Here is a 12,076-nt window from a genome sequence, read left to right as displayed (position 1 = left end):
CCCGAACATCCTTGATGGAAGGCGAGTGGTCTGATCACTCAACCACCGTGACCCAAAATCTCGCAGAGGTGCACTGTTAGAAATCACAGAAAATTTACAGAGTTTTCAACCTAGAATTCTTCGTAATATCTGATAACTAGATCTTCGTAGAAATTGCATCGTATTTCGACTTCGAAGTTTCTGATTATGGTGTAAGAATACAAGTAAAGAAATAAGAGTGTTTTGTAGGAATCGTAACAATTTTTGAATGTTGTGCTATTAGGCTATACCAACATTATTCTTGTGGATTTATGTCTAAAGTAAGCAAACATGGCACCCGTAATTTAACGAATATACCCGTTCATTTACGAAGGTCCCTATATAATTTGTAACCACCTTTCATCGTAAATTCAAAGGATAAAAATGTTAACAGTGTGGTTCTGTTCATGCGTGGTGCGTTTCAGTGTCGCACTTGGCACACTCTTGCTCTCCGGCCTCGAACACGCAGGACTCTTATTAAGTGTTTTGTACGTCGAGGAAACGGTTTTTCTTTTCTTTTTCGGAGGTTGTTTCCCAACATGGCGCAACTGTACCGCCGTGTGCTGCGCCATAGTGTGTGCGCGAGCCTGCAACACTCGCAGCGGCGAACAACAGAACAGAGGCCGGACTCTCAGGCATCCTCCCAGAGAGAGAGAGAGAGAGTCGCAAGGCTGCGCGGGAGATGTGGCCCTGACTCCAACCTGACTCCGACCTGACTCCAACCTGACTCTGACCTGACTCCGACCTGACTCCAACCTGACTCCGACCTGACTCCAACCTGACTCCGACCTGACTCCAACCTGACTCCGACCTGACTCCAACCTGACTCCAACCTGACTCCAACCTGACTCCAACCTGACTCCGACCTGACTCCAACCTGACTCCGACCTGACTCCAACCTGACTCCGACCTGACTCCAACCTGACTCCAACCTGACTCCGACCTGACTCCAACCTGACTCCGACCTGACTCCAACCTGAAACCAACCTGACTCCGACCTGACTCCAACCTGACTCCGACCTGACTCCAACCTGACTCCGACCTGACTCCGACCTGACTCCGACCTGACTCCGACCTGACTCCGACCTGACTCCAACCTGACTCCGACCTGACTCCAACCTGACTCCAACCTGACTCCGACCTGACTCCGACCTGACTCCAACCTGACTCCGACCTGACTCCGACCTGACTCCAACCTGACTCCAACCTGACTCCAACCTGACTCCAACCTGACTCCGACCTGACTCCAACCTGACTCCGACCTGACTCCAACCTGACTCCGACCTGACTCCAACCTGACTCCGACCTGACTCCGACCTGACTCCAACCTGACTCCGACCTGACTCCGACCTGACTCCGACCTGACTCCAACCTGACTCCAACCTGACTCCAACCTGACTCCGACCTGACTCCAACCTGACTCCGACCCGACTCCGACCTGACTCCAACCTGACTCCAACCTGACTCCGACCTGACTCCGACCTGACTCCAACCTGACTCCGACCTGACTCCGACCTGACTCCGACCTGACTCCAACCTGACTCCGACCTGACTCCGACCTGACTCCAACCTGACTCCGACCTGACTCCGACCTGACTCCGACCTGACTCCAACCTGACTCCGACCTGACTCCAACCTGACTCCAACCTGACTCCGACCTGACTCCGACCTGACTCCAACCTGACTCCGACCTGACTCCGACCTGACTCCAACCTGACTCCGACCTGACTCCGACCTGACTCCAACCTGACTCTGACCTGACTCCGACCTGACTCCGACCTGACTCCGACCTGACTCCAACCTGACTCCGACCTGACTCCGACCTGACTCCAACCTGACTCCGACCTGACTCCGACCTGACTCCAACCTGACTCCGACCTGACTCCGACCTGACTCCAACCTGACTCCGACCTGACTCCGACCTGACTCCAACCTGACTCTGACCTGACTCCGACCTGACTCCAACCTGACTCCGACCTGACTCCGACCTGACTCCGACCTGACTCCGACCTGACTCCGACCTGACTCCGACCTGACTCCAACCTGACTCCGACCTGACTCCGACCTGACTCCGACCTGACTCCAACCTGACTCCAACCTGACTCCAACCTGACTCCGACCTGACTCCGACCTGACTCCAACCTGACTCCGACCTGACTCCGACCTGACTCCAACCTGACTCCGACCTGACTCCGACCTGACTCCGACCTGACTCCAACCTGACTCCAACCTGACTCCAACCTGACTCCAACCTGACTCCAACCTGACTCCGACCTGACTCCAACCTGACTCCAACCTGACTCCGACCTGACTCCGACCTGACTCCAACCTGACTCCGACCTGACTCCGACCTGACTCCAACCTGACTCCGACCTGACTCCGACCTGACTCCAACCTGACTCCAACCTGACTCCAACCTGACTCCGACCTGACTCCGACCTGACTCCGACCTGACTCCGACCTGACTCCAACCTGACTCCGACCTGACTCCGACCTGACTCCAACCTGACTCCGACCTGACTCCGACCTGACTCCAACCTGACTCCGACCTGACTCCGACCTGACTCCGACCTGACTCCAACCTGACTCCGACCTGACTCCGACCTGACTCCGACCTGACTCCAACCTGACTCCGACCTGACTCCGACCTGACTCCGACCTGACTCCGACCTGACTCCAACCTGACTCTGACCTGACTCCGACCTGACTCCGACCTGACTCCAACCTGACTCCGACCTGACTCCGACCTGACTCCGACCTGACTCCGACCTGACTCTGACTCGACTCCAGTCGCCGACCCGTCTGACTCTGTTCGGAACACGCATCACAGTCACGTGGGAGGAAAAAAACTCTTAATTGCTGAGAATAAGACCTAGTTTTTTTTAAGCAGTTGTTGACCCACCAACTAGACAGTAGCTTTCATAATATATTACTCTCATAGATGCATTGTTTGTGTGACCTAAAGCACAGAGACCTGTAAAATTCGCGATTTTTAATCCCTAAAGGGTAGATTCCACGATCCTCTATGCACTCGTGCAAATTACATTTGCTGATTGGTTACCGACTCGTAACACCTGTTGACTGGAATGATCGTGATTCGCTAATTCTTCTGTAAAAGATATTTCATTTGCCCAGAGTCCTTCAGATAAACTGTGGCCCAATCACTGAAGCAAAATAATGTCAAAAGTATTTGGACGCTATCCTATCGCGAAATGAATCCGCGAATTTTACAGGTCTCTACTAATGCATAAGCTATCACCAGGCAAGCAGTGAAATTTATTTCACTCTATTTTAGTAGCCACATATTTTGTGGTGTACATTTCCCACTAATTTATATAGAACATGCTTTTTTATTATTTAAAAAAAAACAGCATTAAGTATTTCTCGCGCAGTTTAAATCTCTGTTGATAATAACTTTTCGTCCTAGTTTTATTTATTTTTTTGCTAGAAGTTATGGGTAGAGACCCGGAAATTTCGCGGATTCTTCTGGCCTCAGGATAGAATTCAAAGTTATAGGTGTGCTCGACCCATGTTTACTTTCCCATTGGTTGATTTCTTAGCGAGAGCATTTTTATCCTTGTTATTTGGCACTACCTGATTCGCTTACTTCTCTCCTAGCGGGGCATCATTGGCTCACGGTCGTAGAGGGGCGTGTCCAAACAACTGCGTGCCAATCATGAACACAGTGCGAGAGTGTGAAGGTTTGTATTCTAGCTTGCGACTAAATGAATCCGCGAAATTTCTGGGTCTCTAGTTATGGGGCCTAACTGACAGCGTCACATGAAGTGTAAAATTTGGTTTCATCTTCCACTGTAAGAGTCCTTGTTCTATGATAACAATTTGTTAGATTATTGAAGTCTTTGAACGAAACTTCTTGTGCGTCCCGCTTTGAACCAGGACGTTGCTGTGAGTCGCCGGGTTTCTCCGGGTGCTCCTGCTTCCTACACCCACTCACTCAGAGTCGCGTGATCACCCCTCGTCGTCTCTGAATACCTCAGCTTTGAGTCGTTTGCGTGAAACAACGAGACACATCCTCCCGATGTTTCCTACAGGCTTCTGCTGGCAAGACACTGATGACTACAGTATCAGAGCTTGAGGAGACGTGATTTAACCCCTTATTGTGCAAACTATTTGTATTTGTAACTCAAATTAAACGTTAAGTGATATTTTTTTTATTCAAGATGACAAGTTCTAATAGGAAATATATATTTGAAAAATTATAATTGCGAGCGTAGCGACAATAAATTAGGAAATGAATGATGTATTGAGTTTGTACAGCCCTTCTTGTGCGTGTCAAGCTAAGGACCTAGATATATTTTCTATCATTTCGAGAAAAAAAAATTGTTTTTGGAGTCAGAAGAGCAGCATCTGTTGCATGATGTTTTTCGGCTCTTACGCCTGTTGTTCCGAAGAAGTTTGGAAAACTGAACTGAATACTGCCACAGTAGTTAACAAAACTGTACAAGAAGTAGGTACCACGTGTGACAGTTCAAAAGACGTATATTATTTACTTTAAAACGTTTTGTTAAGTTTGTTCCATCGCAGAAAACACTTTCCTATAGATGGAGACCAACAAAATTATTAGATGAAATATCAAACATTTGAATTAACCTAGCTAGGAAAAACCAACCACTTTAATTTTTAAAAATTATTTATATATATAATTATAGCGTTTCCCCAGACACATTTTTTTTCTCCTTTTCAATATTTTTACCTTTAATTAAGAGTTTAAAATAACTTATTGAAATTATTTTTCAGAAAATTTGGATTAACTTTGTCTGCGAAAATTGGCGGATTATCTCTATTACATCTGTTAAGGAGTAAATTTGGGTAGTTCCAGTTTATTGGTAGACTACGTGATTTTTTTATTGCTATATTTGGATTTTGCATTAGTAAGTGATCGTAACTTTGTAAACTACTAATATTCAAAAATCCTGAAATTACGTTTTAAGCATTTATGTTGCCAGACTATGTACGAAAAAAAAATACAATTCCGGTTTTATCCTAAATGTATAAAATCTTTTTCGAAAACATATTTAATCTCTGTTTGCAGTCTGAAAGTGCCTGGTCCAAGGTGTGTGAAGTGATGCGTCACATGTGATAAAATTGTGACATGGGAGTAGGTCTACCTATGTCGACGTTTCTTTGTTTATCCGGCAACGGAAAAAATAAATATTGTTTTAAGTATTGATCACTGTTATATTATTTATATTGCTATAAATAGAAAAAATATTATTTAATTAAATTAGGTTTTGTTTTGGTGACTTCGCTAAAACATTTTAAAATTTAGATGCTCCTGTGTTGTTTAGTTTAAATTCTAAAGCACCGAGTATTGGTAAAGCAGTCTTAAATGATTATTTCCAGCACGGATGTCGTAGGCTATTAAATAAAGAGTGCCTCAGAGTTCAACACGCCTGCTTGCTGGTTCGAAACTCGGCAAGTGCGAGTGTAGATTATGCCTGGTACTGAGACGTAGCGGACGTTGACATGGCAGTTGGCTTTTCCTTTTCTTTGGCTCCTTTTGCCTCCGAGTTCCTGTCTGCACTTTCCTGATTCCTCACACGTCACTCCAAGAACTACAGGCACTCGAGTAGGCTACACTGTACGATAAATTCATAAATTAGCACAAATATATATTTATATATTTTAGAAATTTTACCATTTTTGTCATCAAGTACAGCTTGTGTAATTTTCCGAAACTTTTCTAAAAATATATATATATAAATTAATAAATTTGTAGATACTGGAACAATTCGTGAGTTCGATGACCTCTAGGATAGACTCCACAATCCCCTACACACTCGGGCAAATGCCACCTGCTCATTGGCTATTGACTCGTGACACTTAATCAACTGGGACGCTTGCGATTCAATACTCTTTTGGTTGGAGGTTTTCCATTGGCTCAAAGTCCTTCAGATAAACTGTGAGCCAATCACAGAAGCAATATAAAGGTACAGTTGTTTGGATTCTAGCATATCGTGAAATGAATCCACGATTTTTTCCTGTCTCTATAAATTTGTACTTCAGTCCTCCTTTAAATTATACAGATGTACAGCGTGACTAAATTCCGCGAAGATTTTTGAAAATGTATCGTGAACAATTTAACTGCGTTATATACTTGAAGTCTGAAGCAAACAACGTAATTTTCAGTCTTTATTTGTCTGAGTCAGTTGTTTGTGAAATGGCTACTACTCAATGGAGTAGTTGTGTGGAGTAGTTTGTTCAGTCACCCAAACTCAACGTGATTACCGTAGTTTAATGGGCAACCTCCTAGTAACTATGCGTTAAGAGACTGGCAACAACATATCCTAGAAACCGGTAGCGCCCATGATCGCAAAAGAAGTGATTGATTGAGTGTTGGTGATGATTGTGTGAAAGGATCCTTGAAACATTTGCTTAAAGCCCTACAAACCCACCTACAATGTAGTTTATTAAACATTGTTAGAGTTCATATTATTCGTCGAAGTAAATTCATAACGACCAGGTATTTCCAAGTCCACTCACATGTATATTGAAAAAAAAAATTCAATACATTTACCAAAGCTTACTATTATAAAACGTCGCTATATTAGTGCTAATCCCTTTAGATTATGTATCGGAGTGGCCATGTTAGAGAGCTCAAGCCGCTACACTTAGATCGAAACATCGTGGGTTTGAAATTCCGCCAGTTAACTCTGGTTTATGGATATGTTTGTGTATTCATTAAACAGTTATAAATTTAAAACAATCATCAAAGGACATGGCGTGGTCTAAAGACTAAAGTCATTAAAAATAAAAATATTTTAGACAATATTTTAAACATACATGATTTCTCTCATTAACAAAGTCTTTCTGTAAAATTATCTTACACTAATGGTAAATCTAAGTATGCATTGCATATGTAAATTTTAATGTGACAGAATAAATTCCCGCCAACAGCTAAGGAAAATATAACAAACCATATGAACTGTACATATACACTTTTGCTAGTAGATTCACTTAAATTTTTTAAAAAGCCAACTGCTGCTGCTGCTTCACACAGTTTGTGTAAAATTACTCCATTTTTTTACAGTTTCATGTGTTGACTCCACCCTAAAGTACGTCTTCCGAACGGTAATTATTAACAATAACGTTATCGTAGATTAAGTGTCATCTGTGTGTGTGTGCAGTAGCGTAACTTTTGATGTTAACATTTATGGTTCTTAAAAATGATGTGGTACGTTCGCGTCACCAATCAGCACCAAGAATGAACAAAATCACCAAAAATATGAAAGGACATGTCACCATAATACATACATCTAATCTTAATGTATAGGAAAACTTGATAAAATAAATCAATTTCGGCAAATTTGTTATGAAATATTGCCTTAGCATCGTTAGCCAATGGGTTAGCACAATTTTTCTTTATGTGCGTGAAACCCGCTTTCATTACGAATTACCTCAAACACTAAAATTACTCTAAATATACATTTGTTAAAATATAGTATTCTCATTAAATCACCAGCAAAGTTATCTGAAAACACCAAGAAATTAAACCCATTGACATCATATTTGGAAATATATCAATTTTTCACACCGTTGCTGGCACAAGGAAAAAAATAAGTTCTTGCAGAACACACCCTGTGTTTGGGAGACACGCTGTCGCTCTACCTTGATGTGCACCCTGTGAACGTGGCGGATCCTCAGAGATGCTTACGGAGCGAGGTCTCTGGTTCGAGCCATGAGAACAACTTACTCTATTGTTTTACCGGATATGCTTGGATTGGAAAAAAAATCCGAAAAATATTAACGTGTTTAATCATTCATAAAAAATTTTATTTTTGTATATCGTAGTTTTACACAAAAGTTTCAATGATTACTAGTAAGATAATGAGATACCACTTAAATGTTATTATTAATATGTAATTTTTAAATAATATGTTAAAAAACGAATATGGGATATAGTTTAAACAATTGATAAACTTAATTTAAACTTAGTCGTGCTATTTTTTTATTTTATGTAATATATATTCTATAGTAAGTTCAAGTAATTGTCAACTTACTCTTAACATTATTCGATTTCATTGTATTAATTGTGTCTTTATATGTTAATATTTAATCATTAAATAATGTTTATTTCCTTGATTGCAAAATTAAAATAGATAGGTAGTTAAAAGTCATCAATACCTAATGTTTTTGATAGATCATACTTACTAAATTTTGGACAGATTTTTTAAATGTGAGCTATGTTTATAAAATTTTGCAATTTATAAAATTTTTAACTTAAGTAAATTTTAGGTGTTGTTTACCTCATAATCACAAGTTTAATGAAAACTTATTTAAAGAATACCATATTCCGATTTTCATTACAATCGGCCACCTGTAATAATTTAAATAATATAAAGCCCCGTTAATAAAATTTTAGAAATTTTAGCCCTATTTCAGTTATTTTTGTGAACGATAAAATTATAAACATTTTAATTGGTAATTTTTGTGAAACGCACATTATATACATATAAGTTATTACACAAAATGGCACAGAGAGAATATTTGAAACCTTTTGACCAAATTAACAAAAATCAAAAAAGGATGTTAAGTCTTTGACATAAAATTACATTTTAATCGGTTCAGTGAATTCATAGATAACAGTGGCACATACACGCACAATCACACACACATACATACATGCCAATGAGTAACAAAGGTAGGAGCTGATGATACGCGCGTTAGCAGTGAAACTTCACAGACTGGTTGTAGTTCTATAACACTCTCACTAACGGCTCTGTTGGCTTCTGTGCAATCGATAAGTAACGTGATGGCTATAGACCGGAAAAATTCGCGGATTCATTTCACGACAGCCTGAAATTCAAAAAGCTATACCTTAGTGCTGCCTCTGCTATTGGCTCAAAACTCACCTGTATGACTCTGGGCCAGTGAGAAACACTCAACCGTAGCTGTATCGAATCACAGGCCGCTACGTTGGGACACATTCACAAGACAGCAGTCAATGAGAGGGTGGCATTTGACTAAGTGTACGTAGAACTATAAAGTTCATCCTAGAGGTCATGGAACCCGCGAATTTTTCCGGTCCTTAGTGATGGCTTAAATATGATAGTGCACAAATTCGCAGATAAAGGAGCTTTAGTGCTAATGCTATTACAGTACCATTAAGGACTATGAGTAAGTTATGAGAAATAAAATTATATAAACATGTGTGCAGTTTGCAATTGGCGTATCCGCAGCTACCGGACCTCACCACATTGTCGCCATAGTGGAACAAACATGGCGCTAATTAAAATACAGTTATGCCACTCTCTCCCTTATCGACACAACTTCCGTTTCGTTCTGGGAGCTAACGCGTGTTTCGTTACTCAAACGTTCAGTACGTTGTTACGATGCCATCACCTCAACTTTACCTGACCGACGGTTAAGAGTTTCTTTAAAAAAAAAAATGGTTGTCTGTAAAGTCGGTTTACGGACGAATGTTTAACATGACAACGTATTAACAAGACATTGATGAAATGATTGCATACTTTATGAATAAAATTGAATCATTTTTATTTTAATAATAAAATAATAAATACTTGAAATTATACTAGTAATCAGATTTTTAAAATGCAAGAATAATTAACCTTTATTGCCGAAATTGTTGTTGTAATAAGCAATGAAAACGACATTAACTTTTTACTTCACTTTATAAACAGTCGAGTGGAAGAGAGATAGATGCGGCGCAAGCGTACAATGAGCGTAACGGGACACAGCGTAACGGAACAATGTGCGTAACGGGACACAGCGCAACGGAACAATGTGCGTAACGGGACACTTTCTCGTGCGTGCAGCCGGCGTTCATCGATTTATTAGACGTCACGTCAAAAAAATGTTACAACAACGTGGGGTGTAATCGCAATACGTAATAAGTTATGAACATGCGCATAAACGCACCAATTTGAAGCGCGCGCTCGCCTCATTGGCCAGTTGTATTACAGTCGCCACAGAACACACGCGGGTGTGGAACGCAACGAGCGCAGATCACATGAATGCGGCAGAAGGTGGTTCTACTGTAGAAACTGGTTCTCATTTTAAAAAATTTCAAAGTAGTCATGAGGACTGCGGACAGAAGTGAAAAAGTTTTCGCAATTTTTACGAAAAAATATTATCACACAACAAATTTGTTTTATCTCGTTAGTAAAATAACTCCTAAATAACCATAAAATACGCATTGCATAGTAATTGTAAGTATTAAAAAATAAATTATTTAGTACTTAAATTTAGGTTATAATTTTACAAAGTCTCCGTTTTCTTCGTTATTCAAACTATATATCTAGGCCTATATGAGAATATTAATATATTTTATACTCACTTTTTACTGCATAGTAATAGTATACTTAATATTTAAAAGTTATACTAATAGGAACAGATATAGTGTTATCGTTAACACGTCACGTGACCATGTCGATGACGACTTACATGAATTTACTCCCTATTCGAACCTTCCCATAGAAGTTTTCACTTCAATAACGTGTCATCAGCTCCTTATTTTATTGAACTTCATCGTTAAATTACATGCTTACACAAACCCACAAGGTGTAAGGCTTTCGTGTGAGGGATTTTAAGATGTCCGCCTAATGTACATAGCGATAGTAAAGCCGGGATGATAAGCGCGACGCTCGCTGGTGCTTCTAGCGCGGTGTCTCCTCTGGACTGGCGCGCAGTCTTCTCCCAGTGCATATGAGCGGTGACCGTGACATTATATGGCCGAGAAATGAAGATAAAGGTGTTATACAAGTCCGTTGAGTGCTTTCAAGAATCTGTACCGTGTGTTTCATGCCCAAACATTATTCTGAATACAGGCGTTTTGCCATATTTCATCTTTTAAAAATACAGTTTAAAAACGATTTACGAAAACAGAACTACTCATTGACACTCACTATATTGTTAAATGCATTTCGTTAACAGACACCTCTTGGATATCATGAGCAATTTTCTAATAGCTTGTTTTTTTTTCTGAAGCTCTTTTTGGTTAGGAGGGATCCTGGACAATGGTCATGATTAGAGACCTAAAAAAATCGCGGATATTTCGTGTTATGCTAAGATTCAAATAATTATACCTTAGTGCTGCTTCTGACATTGGTTCATTATTAATATGGAGGACTGAGGGCCAATTAGAGACCCTCACTCATAGAAGTGTCGAATCACAGGCCACCCAATCGAGACGACTCACAAGTCAGCAGCCAATGTAGAGTTGGCATTTGCCAGAGTGTGTAGAGGATATTGGAGTCTATCCTGGAGGTCATTGAACCCGCGAATTTTTCCGGTCTCTAGTCATAATGTATCGGTGACCACTGCCAAAAAAAAAGACCCCACATTTCGGAATCAAGGCAAGGGTGTCCAAGTGAACGGCCCTATCCCCCGCGATGAGGCTATACGGCGTGCGATGGACGCGACGCGAATACGGTATTTTTCTAACCAATCACGTTCGACAAATCTGTGACGTCAGTACGGCCCAAATGGTAGACGCAACAAACTTTCCGATTAGAAAAAAAACGTTCTATTCCCACAACATTTTTTTTTAAAGTGGTTTTGCCAGTGTGGGTTTTTCAAATTTTTTTTTTTTTTTTCAACAAATTTATCTGTGAAATGTTTTTAAATGTTTAACACCTACAGAAGTTTGTTTCCCGAATGAAAGTTCAATTTAAATAAAATATATGTCTGTTTAAGAAGAAACCCTATAAACATTGATGTATGACTAAAGTGTGTTTGGAGCGCATGTGATGGCGATATGACGCACGAATATAAGGCGCGAGTTTGCGGTAAAATGGAACGGGCACTCACGGTTCTTCATGCTTGCTGGTACGTCGAAGTCTCCGCGCCGCGACTGGGTCGCAGGCGCCGTGGCCGGCGACTATATACCCCGAGCGCCGGGGGATCGCGCTGGCCAATGAGGGGAGGAAGGCCGGCGTGTGGGGGGGTGGGGGGCAGTGAAGGGCCCTGACCCACATGTAGCCCCCAGGACCGCCGCGCTACCGACACACACGCGTCACTGCACGAGCCCATTTGACCGGACTGCGCGGGCATTCAGGAGTCTAGTTCATTCCAAAGG

General features: G+C 41.3%; 1 protein-coding gene across 1 annotated transcript in view; it reads right to left on the bottom strand.

Moving 5' to 3' along the window:
• LOC134539520 (basic salivary proline-rich protein 3-like) overlaps positions 1–11,847 on the bottom strand; it is a 32,915-nt gene extending 21,068 nt beyond the window's left edge. Inside the window, exon 1 of the mRNA XM_063381610.1 lies at positions 11,809–11,847. Within this exon, the coding sequence (XP_063237680.1) occupies positions 11,809–11,818 (10 nt within the window). The 5' untranslated portion in view covers positions 11,819–11,847. The remainder of the gene's footprint in view (positions 1–11,808) is intronic.
• Between the last annotated feature and the right edge of the window lie 229 nt (positions 11,848–12,076).

Source organism: Bacillus rossius, chromosome 15 (assembly GCF_032445375.1).
Source record: "Bacillus rossius redtenbacheri isolate Brsri chromosome 15, Brsri_v3, whole genome shotgun sequence".
NCBI lineage: Eukaryota > Metazoa > Arthropoda > Insecta > Phasmatodea > Bacillidae > Bacillus > Bacillus rossius.
The sequence above is the reverse complement of the archived record's forward strand: the minus strand, read 5'-3'. Positions and strand labels throughout refer to the sequence as shown.